Genomic DNA, 11,533 nt, shown 5'->3' with positions numbered 1-11,533 from the left:
TGCTTACAAGAAAAATGTACATGCTAGAAATTTTGAATGGACATCCGGACGTGTGCTATCGTAATTTTCGTATATAGAAACATGTTTTTATGAATTTTTGTGATATTTTGAAAGAGAAAGGGTTGTTGAAAGATGGGAAAAAAGTGAGCGTCGAAGAGGGCGTTGTTATGTTTCTGATGATTGTAGGACACACTACACGATACAATGTTATTGGTAATAGGTTTCAGCATTCCAACAACACGATACACAAATGGTTTAAACGAGTTATAAGAGCTGTTTGTTCATTTGACACTGAGATAATCCGTTCGACTAATCAAGACATTGTGCATGAGCGAATTTTGAGCAAATATCCTTTCTTTAAGGATTGTATAGGCGCAATAGATGGAACACATGTTGCAGCTTGGGCTCCTGCATCGAGACAAACATCTTTTCGAGGAAGGAAAATTAATGTAACACAAAATGTGATGTTGACATGTGATTTTGATATGAAATTCACATTTGTGTACTCTGGTTGGGAAGGTACTGCTAATGATTCGCGAGTATTCGTTGATGCAGTAACAAGAAGCTCGAACAACTTTCCAATGCCACGAGGAGGTATATTCTTATACTTCAAATAATTATTGTGAATATATTTACAGTGTCACATTATGTAAGTCTTTTTTTTATTTTGCAGATCAATTTTACCTTGTTGATTCTGGATATCCAAACATGCCTGGATTTCTTGCCCCTTATCGAGGTCAAAGATATCATTTGCGTGATTATGTTGGACGGGAAGACTACGTGGGAAGGAAGAATTGTTCAATTATAGACACTCCTCGTGCCGTAATATTATTGAACGTTGCATCGGAGTTTTAAAGGCAAGATTTCCTATTTTGAAGTTGATTACCAATTATCCACTCAGTAGGCAAAGACAAATCCCTACTGCATGTTACGCAATAAACAACTTTATTCGTTAGGAGCACGCATTAGATAAGTTGTTCGTGGAGTATTCAGAGGAGAATATGGTGTTTCAAAACATATCAGAGTCAAGTCAAGATCAAGAAGTCATACATTTTGATGCTAGTCAAACTGCTCAAATGGGACAAGTCAGGGATCAAATTGCTACACAAATGTGGAATGACTACTCAAGACATCGTACATGATTTCGTGGATGTAGTTTAAATTTTGTTTAGTGTCTTTTTGTTTTGCTATGACACGTAAACTTCTAATAGTATCTATTGAACTGTGTTGCCAAATTTAATTTAGGTTGTGTTTTTTATATCTGTCAAAAAATATTTCAAGATTCACCAACTTCAAAATTTATATGTTATTTAATACTATATTAACATTAAACTATTAAAATTTATTGAATAATCATATTTCTTGAATAAAATATTATTAAAAAATATTTTCAAAAATTTAAAGTAAACGCGTTTTTCAGTTTTATGTTTTCAAAAACAATTTCTCAGAATGACAAAGAGAACGCATTTTCAGTAATTTCAAAACAGACACTCAAAACACAAAACTCAAAATTAATTTAAAACTCAAAACGCAAAACTGAAACACAAAGAGAACACCCCCTAAGTTTCTAGTTCATGTCCCAAAAACTAAAAATATTAAAAGAATAAACAAAATAATAGATTCGTTAATAAATGTAAATGTACATGTAAATGTAAATGTTATATTTCTAAATCATTTTTCTTACACCAAAAATTATATATTTTCACAGAAAATTTGAAAATAATAATTGGTATCGTTTAGCTGCTTCTAACAAATGAAGAATACTAGACCTGAAAGGAGAGCATTCTAAACAATCAGGAACAAAGAAGGGGAAAAATGAATCTATTCATAAAAGAAAAAGAAATTCATGCAACAAAATATGAAAATTATTCATCTCCATATTTTTACCTGATTATATGAAATATAGAAAGAAACAAATTAGAAGTAAAGCCAGCCATTAGCTTAAAAATCTTTATTCCAACGCAGACATGTTGACTTACAAGAAATTCTTGATATGATAAATCCAACAATATTCAATTGCTGCATTATTGCTGTTAAGTGCATTTTAATATTACTAATTATTTATATCGTCAAAATATTGATTTCTACTTAACTTGGATTAATTTCATTTTGTTTTTAGTTATGAACCTGTTTTGAAGCAATTGGAAGAGAAAAAATGATCAATTGACCAATGGATGGAAGGTTCGGGAATTAATGTGCACATGAGAAGAAGTTAAAGGATAAAGATAAGCATAATTTGTAGTGGATGACCAAAACAGAAGAAAGAATGAAGAAAATGACTAAAAAGAAAATTTTGGAAGTTACTATGGCCGGCACTCGTCCAGTTATAATATCTGAGTGATTGCCCGAATTGAAATTTCAAAAACAGGGATGAATTTGTGTGGCAAGCAATTGCCTAGTTTTCAATTGAGCACTCGCCCAGTCCAATGGCGACAATGGTCCATTTTTCATTTCGAATTCTTCTCCAACAAGGACTCTTCTTCATGGGCCGATTTCTGGACGTTTTTGAAGACTTTGGAGAGTTATAAAATAGAAGATATCAACTATTAATCTGGGTTGAAGAATTGATTGCAAAAAAGAAACATAGAACACATCAAGATCGAATCCAAGAATTTCAAGATTAAATTCAAGAATTTCAGGGCGATGAACAACTTTTTATTTTTTATTTTGTTTTCTTCTTCACAACATGATAGGCTAAATGAATTTAGTGCTATAATTACGATGAATTTTGGACCACGAATCTTTAATTCTTAATGTTATTTCTTTTGATATTCAAATACTTTTTCAATTATTGAACAATTTTCATGGAATTATCTTTTTTACAATTATATACACAATGATTGTATGAATATTGTTGATTATTTTACCTTTGAAAGATGAAAAATAAGTTAGATATAATGTTAAGCGTCGTAAAATCCTATAGGGGATAGAAATATATCGTTATACTTTATATGATTTTTAAGTATTCACAAATTTTTAATGCATTTTGTATGTCTGCATTTGTCATAGAAATATAGTCGTACACGCATGTGAGAATATGTTTAATTTTACACGAGAGAGATTATTAAATAATTTGGGAATATTGATTTTCATAATTAAATTGTGTTGTCAAATTGTAATGTTAAGGTTAAAGGGAATTCGAGATCTTAATACGTTTTTCATCATTATATCTTGTTACATATTTATAGTATAAATACAAAACGTGAAAGAAATGATCAAATTAGATGAACTGTTCAAGTGGTGAGAAATGTGGTATTTGTGTGGGACGTTAAGGGTTCGGGTCACTTTCCGCGCAATTATTAAAAAATCTAGATTGAGGCCTTGGGGCTTCTTTGGCTTCCTTGACTAAAATAAAAAGTTATTATTATTTTATTTATATTCGAAATTATTTAATGGGTCAAACTAGTCAATATTTTTTGACCTTTTTTGTAACAATCCACTACTCACAGCAATTAACATTCTGCATTATTATCTGGTCATGGAGGAGACAGTTACTTCCAGTTTTATCGGTAAAAACTCAGGTCTTTGTTTGGGAAAGACACATTAAAGAAAATAGAAAATCGTTCGAAAAGAAATCTTATTTCTCATATCCTGAATTTTTTTTATAATCGGTTTTTAAATATATTCTGGAGTACTTTTGAGAGTTCTGAAAATCATTCATAATTGCTGCATAAATAGTTTATGATCGTTGTGTCCTGGGAGTGCTTGTCCACGAAGGTCGCAGCAGTTATCGACGGGCAATTTCACTTTAGGACACCATGCTGTCACGAAACTCGATTGCACTATAAATTTTATAATTCTGCATTTTATGTTCTGAACGTTACTTCAACTGATTATTTTTCCAACAATCTAAAGTGAAATTAATTTATAATTAGTTGCCATGTCTGCCGTAGATATATATGTTCCTAAGTATTCTGAAAAATCTGAGTTGCTTGATGAAAAAATTTTAAAAGATGACAAATGAAACTGGGATTTAATTTGACAACTCTTAAAGTCGTTGATGCTATTGAATCAAATAAACCTGTTTTTGCAATTGCTAATAATCCTACTGATAAGGAAACAGAAGATTTAGCTAATTGAAAACATAAGGATTATATGTGCAGGAATTATATTCTGAATTGTTTGACGTTAGATTTATATGATGTTTACTTGTCGTGTAAATCTACAAAAGAATTATGGAATTCCTTAGAAAAGAAATATTTCTACAGAAGATGCTGGAACCAAGAAATTTGTTGTGGGAAAGTTTCTACGTTTTAAAATAAATGATGTTAGAACTGTAGTTAGTCAAGTTGAAGAATTGCAGATTATAATTCACGAAATTATTGTAAAAGGATATAAAATTTGTGAGAACTTTCAAGTGTCAGCTATAATTGAAAAATTACCACATTTTTGGAAAGAGTATAAAAATGGTTTGAAGCATAAGAGAAAAAAAATGTCCTTAGAGGATCTGATTATCAGGATTAGAATTGAGGAAGACAATAGAATGACAGAACGTAAAGAAAGGGTAGATTTTGATACCAATGCTAATCTTATCGAAGGAAATTCTGGCAGTAAGAAGTTAGTTGGAAATTTTACCAGGGGTCAAAATTTTGAAGGCAGAAACAAGGGAAAACAATGTGGCTCGTCCGATGGGCCAAAAATAGTTCGCTAACCTCACCTCAGTTAAATTTACGTTCGGCTCATACTCCCAGGTCGGACATACCCGCCGTTATCTTAGAAAAACATCATGATTACCCCTTGTCACATTACCCTATCAATCAAATACACTTGCCACAAGTGACATCATCGCCGCCCGGAACAACCAATTCCAAGTCCTCGAACTCCAGCCCCTTGCAGGTCATCATTACGTGGGTAACACGTTGACACATGACCACCGGCCTCATCGACCAATCACAGGAGAATTCAGCGACCCGAGTTTCGAGCTCGAAATTGTTACTGATTTAACCGATTTGATGTAATTTCGGCTGAAACTATGTATAAATAGTTGAATAGGACTCTTGTAAAAGGCAAGTGAATTCATATAATGACTCATGGCACAATCACACTTTAAAGACATTTTTTGTGGTCTTTTTCAAGAATAAATCACATTTTTTCTTAAAGTTGGTTCAAAATTATCCTTGCTAATTTTGTCGTTAACAGTTTGGCGCTAGAATGAGGGCCCTAATTGTGAAAAATAGTCTCATTCGCTACACAAAATTTCAAGAGCCATGAGTCATAACTCAAGTTCCAAAAATCCATCTCAAACCCACTGGCATAAAACGAATACACCACTGAGTCCTCCACAACGGCAGGACTCTCAAATGACCGCAATGAGGAAAGCCCTGGAAAAATTGACAAATGCAGTGGGACGACTGGAAAGAAGCCAAGCCCATTCGTCCCCACCAGATACCGAAGTGGAATCCCCTGTAAGGACAAAGGCAAAGCGTTCCTCCACCCAGAGGACTCTCCACTTTTCAAGAAGAGAATCATTAAGAAGTCAAACTGACGAGGCCAAAAGTAAGGAACCCGGGGCAAGGAGGACCGCAAGTGTGTTCGACTGATTGGGGACCCATCACTCGCTGACTCCTACGCAAGGACAAACCGACCTGAAACGTCATTTCGAACAAATAGAATATGAACTAAGCGCGCTTAAAAATGCATCGCCGAACTAGAGGCTAAAAACAATGGTGGCACTGAAGGTTACCAAACCAAACGACATTCTCCCTTCACTGAGGATGTCCTTATGGAATCATTACCTGAAAAATTGAAAATTCCCCAGATCGTCGCATACGAAGGGGATGGTGATCCCCTCAGCCACCTTGACAAATACATCTCGTGGATGGAACTACAGGGGACAAGCAGCGCAATCATGTGCCGGGCATTTCCCCTGACTCTGGGAGACGAAGCCCAAAGATGGTTTAGGAGACTACACGAGAGGTCAGTAAGAATTGGAATGATCTGGCCACGGCATTCTTGGCCCAATTCATGGGCTCCAAGGCTAGAACCACACCTAAAGGATGTCTAGTGAGCATCAAGCAGGGAAGAAGTGAATCCCTCAAAAGCTATCTGCGCAGGTTCAACAAGTAATCCATGGAAGTGGAAAAAATATCTGACGATGTGGCACTCATGGCCGTATTAGCAGAACTAAGGCCCAAAACGAGATTCTGGTGGTCAGTACATGAAGACGGTCCAAGGACTTATCGCGAGTTCCTGAATCGAGCTGAGAAATAGATAAGCGCTGATGAAGCAACCTATGACCAAGAAGAAGCAAGACGCGAAACTGACCTCAGCGATACGGTGAAAGAAAAAAAACCAAGCAAGAGTCCTTAGCCCAAAAGAAAGAAGGATAGGAGAGAAAGAGAACATCCCAGGGCTCAGTCATACAAGTTCCGGGAGTACCACCCACTCAAAGCTTCCTTGGAAGAGATATTCACGCAAGCCAATACAAAAGAGGCATTTCGCAGACCTATAATCCTAAAGGATGGATAGGCAGGACAACGCCAGGGACGATACTGCCGATACCACAGGACGATGGGCCATGACACTGATAAATGTCGGGACTTAAAAGAGGAAGTTGAATCCTTAATTCGAAGAGGTCGGTTACAGTAGTTTGTTGCCAAGTCAAAAGAAGCAGATCGACCTACGACGCAGTAGCCACTGCTACAGGGGGCTCCCACACAAGCCCAGCAGGCGATCCCTAACCGTAACCCACCTCCACATGTCGAAATCAAAATGATGGTGGGCGAAAATCAGTATATTGAGGGATCCAAAAGGGCCAGGCGAAGGCAAGCCCGAAGTGTAAAAACCGTGCCGAACTACTGGAATCAAACCCCTAAGACCGGCATAGACCTTGAATCGTTTTGGTTCATGGAAGAAGATTCTAAAGGAATCCTTCAAGACCAGAGTGACGCCCTGGTGGTCACAATGACGGTTGCCGGAGTAAAAGTCCACCGCACTCTAGTGGACAATGGAAGTTCGGTCAATATACTGCACTCACAAACCTTGAGGCAGTTGGAAATATCAGTCCGCTACCTTCAACCGTACCCAAGGAAGCTACAGGGATTTTCTGGGGATCCTATTGAAGCCCTAGGTCAGATCGTCCTTATTGTGGAGCTGGGCGAAGCTCCTCGCCAAAGAAGGATACTAGTGGATTTTGTGGTGGTCGATTTGCCATCTAATTACAATGCAATATTGGGATGATTCATTTTGCACGAACTAAAAGCTGCCACGTCAATTTATCATTATTGCGTGAAATTTCCCACTCCTTACGGGACTGGAATTATCCGAGGATATCAAGCTACTACAAGGGCTTGCAACGTCGACCTGCCAAGGCCACAAGTCAAAATGCTAAGGAATAGGACGAACACGCAAGCTAAGGAAGCCAAATTGAAGAGATCAATTGTTGCAGATCTCTCGAAGATCGGCATAACTGAAAAGAACCTCAAAAAAGCCACAGATGAGCAACTGTCCTTTTACGAGAAGGAGACGGACCCACATCCTTACCACGGAGTTCTGGTAATCTCATTGCCTGTGGTCGGGGTAACCATCCCCAAAGTCTTGGTGGACACAGAAAGCGCTCTGAACATCATATTCAACAACACCCTTAAATGGATGGGTATCCTTACTAACTTCCTTTGACCATACCCAAATATGGTCCTAGGATTAAGCGGAGCCTTGACTTCTGCCAAAGGATCAATCAAACTCAAAGTTGAGTCAGGATCAGCACCCCGGCAGGTGAAGACGAACTCCGAGTTCATGGTGTTTGACACCCCCTCTCCTTACGACGCTGTGATGGGATAGCCCCTACTCTTCAGCCTGAGAGCAGCAGTTTCCCTATATCACTATTCTATCAAGTTCCCTATGCCCCATGGTGTGGGGGAAAGTCAAAGGAAACAGGGAGCTCGCTGAAAGATGTCAATGAAAAGCCTGTGCCAACCATTAACGCAGCTTCCCGGGAGTACATATGGCAAATATATGGGAATCCAAACTCATTCCCTTAGACCCACGGACCAGGATTGAAGACGGAGAACCCGTTGAAGAACTAGAAGGAGTTTGAGTCTGTGCCAAGGACCAAACAAAGGAGCTCAAAGTCGGGTACGAGCTGCAGCTCTCCACCCGAAGCAAGATTGTGGCTTTCCTTAAACAAAACCTTAATGTCTTCACTTGGGATCACAGTAACATGAGATGAATAGATCCCAGAATAGCATGCCACAAATTACAGGTGGATCCTTCAGTTCGGCCAAAGCAGCAAAAACGACGACCTCTGAACCCTGAAAGTTATGAAGCACTCAACAAGGAGGTGCAAAAGCTATTGAACAACGGTTTTCTCCATGAAGCAAAATACCCGAAGTGGGTCGCGAATCCGGTCCTTGTGAAAAAACACAACGGAGATTGGAGGGTATGCATAGATTTCACCGATCTCAATAAAGCATGCCCCAAAAACAGCTTTCTATTGCCGAGAATAGATCAAACGGTGGACGTCACTACCGGACACGAACTACTCAGCTTCATGGATGTGTATTCCAGATACAACTAGATACCGATGTATGGCCCTGATCAGGAACATACCTCGTTTGTAACTGACCGAGGTCTTTACTGCTACAGAGTAATGTCATTTGGTCTCAAAAACGCTGACGCCACCTACCAACGACTTGTGAATTTCATGTTTTCCCAGCAAATCGGAAAGACAATGTAAGTGTATGTTGATGATATGCTGGTCAAAAGCATCAAGGCCAAGGACCGCTGTCAGCACCTGACCGAAATGTTTGATATACTGAGGAAATATGAAATGAAGTTGAACCCGAGGAAATGTGCTTTCGGGGTCAGTTCTGGAAGATTCCTAGGTTACATTGTAAACAACCGAAAAATCGAGGCAAATCCTGAAAAAATACAAACTCTCATCCAAATGAAGCCTCCAACCAAACCCAGAGAGGTACAAAGTTTAATCGGAAGGGTATCCGCCCTCAGTCGGTTCGTCTCCAAGTCTACGGACCACTGCAAACCCTTCTTCGACACGTTACGAGGAGGAAAGAAGTTCGAATGGACCAAAGAATTCCATGACACCTTTAACGAGTTAAAGAGACAATTAGCCCGGTCTCTATTGCTTTCAAAACCTAAGGCAGGCGAGACCCTAAAACTATATTTATCTATTTCAGAGCATGCCATTAGTGTCGTTCTAACCCAAGAAGAAAATGGCATTCAACACCCGGTTTATTACGTAAGCAAAGCTCTTCACGAAGCTGAGCTCAGATATTCGCTTGTAGAGAAATTGGCATTCACCCTACTGACGGTAGGGCAAAAACTGAGGCCATATTTCTTGGAACACCCCATTGAGGTCCTTACCAACTCTTCATTGAGGCAAACGCTGCAAAGGCCCGACACCTCTGGTTGGATGGTAAAATGGGCAGTAGAACTTGGACAATTCGACATCAAATACACGCCTTGTTCCTCCATAAAGGCCAAGCACTCATCGACTTTGTCTCTGAGTTCTACAACGTCCTAATTGGGGAACAACAGAATGAAACCCCTTGGAAACTTTATGTCGACGGTTCATCTACCGGAGAACGATCTGGAGCCGGCGTCGTATTAATCATCCCTGATCATCGTATATTCTATAAAGCATTGTCATTTAACTTTAAAGCCTCAAATAATGAGGCTGAGTATGAAGCTCTCATTGCCGGAGCAAGGATGGTCTCAGGGTTAGGGATCTCCGACCTGATCCTACACAGCGACTCCCAACTAGTCGTGAATCAGGTCAACGGTGTATATATGGCGAAAGAAGACAGGATGGAATTACCTACGAGTTGTGAAAAAAGAACTTGAAAAGTTCAACACCACCCAAGTCAAAACAAATTTCGTGATCTCAGAACGGTCACGTCGATGCACTGGCCCGTCCAACCACCAGTGAGGGAATCGAAGAGTTTGATAGCATCCCCATAGAAAGAATATCCCTACCGTCCACCGAGCTAGCTAAAGTGGTCCTTATGATGATATACCCCAAACCAACTTGGCAGGACGATATCATCGCTTACCTGAAAATTGGGAAATATCCCTAAAACTCTGCAGAGGCTAGAAAGCTCCGAATAAGGTCGGTCAGGTATACACTCATTGATAATATACAATACAAATGGGGATATTCTACACCCTTGTTAAGGTACTTGAACGAAGGAGAAGCTCAGCACGCCCTGCAGGACATTCACGAAGGAATATGTGAAAACCATTCCGGTAGACTCTCACTAGTCCACAAGATCATACAACAAGGATACTTTTGGCCTGCAATAAGACGTGATTTCCTTGAATTTGTCAAAAGATGTGACAAGTGCCAGCGCTCGTCCCCATCGTAAATACTCCACCGCGCGAACTGAACCCAGTAACAACACCTTGGCTCTTTGCAAAATGGGGGATCGACCTAATTGGACCCATGCCCATTGGAAAAGGAGGGGTAAAATTTGTCATCGTCGCAGTGGATTACTTCACTAAATCGGCCGAGGCAGAGCCAATTGTCACCATCACGAACAAAAAACAACCAAATTTTTGTAGAAGTCAGTGATCTGCAAGTTCGACATACCTCACTCCATTGTTACGGACAATGAAAAATAGTTCGACAATGCACGAATTTCAGATTTTTGCGAAGAGTTCGGCATCAAGAAACATTTCTCATCACCGAACCATCCACAAACAAACAGCCAAGTCAAAGCCATTAACAAGATTATTAAGCACATATTGAAAGCAAAACTTGACTTGTTTAAAGGAAGATGGCCGAAGAACTCCCCAGTGTGCTATGGTCTTATCGCACTACTGCAAGGACAAGCACGGGAGAAACCCCGTTCTCACTGGCTTTCAGCGTAGAGGCCATGATCCCACTAGAAGTCAGCATTCCCTCACTGTGCATAACTGATTATGACGAAGAAATGAACCACATAGCTCTTCGCACGAAACTCAACCTAACTGAGGAGAAAATGAACAACGCCGAACTCAAGAATGCCGTTTACAAACAGCTGAATGCCAAGTACTACAATCAAAAAGTGCGAAAGAGAAAATTTGAGGTAGGATCCCTCGTCTTACGAAAGGTATTCCTCCCCAAAAGAGAGATCGGTAGTGGATGCCTGGGTCCGAATTATGAAGGTCCCTATCATATAATGAAGGTCCTGCTAAAAGGGGCATATGAACTGGAAGACTTGGGGGGTAGACCCTTACCCCACCCTTGGAATGTTGAACACCTTTAGCAGTACTATCAGTGAATGGGAAAAGCCCATATAAAGCCCCCCTTGTAAAGTCAATCACATCAATAAAAAGAGACTTTCTATTTTTGAACATTTTATTCAGCAATTTGTCAGAATCTTACAAAGCCCTGCTCTATACGCAGGCCGATCTAAGGTCATGCCGATCTAAGGTCGTATGTGCTGCGACACTTAGTGGAAAATTCCTCCTAACAAATCTTATAAAACCCTGCTCCATACGCATGCCAATCTAAGGTCGTATGTGCTGCGACACTTAGTGGAAAATTCCTCCTAACAAATCTTATAAAACCCTGCTCCATACGCATGCCAATCTA

At 39.5% G+C, this 11,533-nt stretch overlaps 1 protein-coding gene across 1 annotated transcript; it reads left to right on the top strand.

The window, feature by feature from the left end:
- The first annotated feature begins 8,689 nt into the window (after positions 1-8,689).
- LOC111378249 lies at positions 8,690-10,322 on the top strand. The gene is made up of 3 exons (XM_023001421.1): positions 8,690-9,365; positions 9,437-9,781; positions 10,045-10,322. The coding sequence occupies exons 1-3, from the start codon at positions 8,690-8,692 to the stop codon at positions 10,320-10,322; spliced, it is 1,299 nt and encodes a 432-aa protein (XP_022857189.1).
- Positions 10,323-11,533: the final 1,211 nt, after the last annotated feature.

Source organism: Olea europaea, chromosome 3 (genome assembly GCF_002742605.1).
Source record: "Olea europaea var. sylvestris chromosome 3, O_europaea_v1, whole genome shotgun sequence".
In the NCBI taxonomy this organism is placed as follows: domain Eukaryota; kingdom Viridiplantae; phylum Streptophyta; class Magnoliopsida; order Lamiales; family Oleaceae; genus Olea; species Olea europaea.
This window is presented reverse-complemented; position numbering and strand designations above follow the sequence as displayed.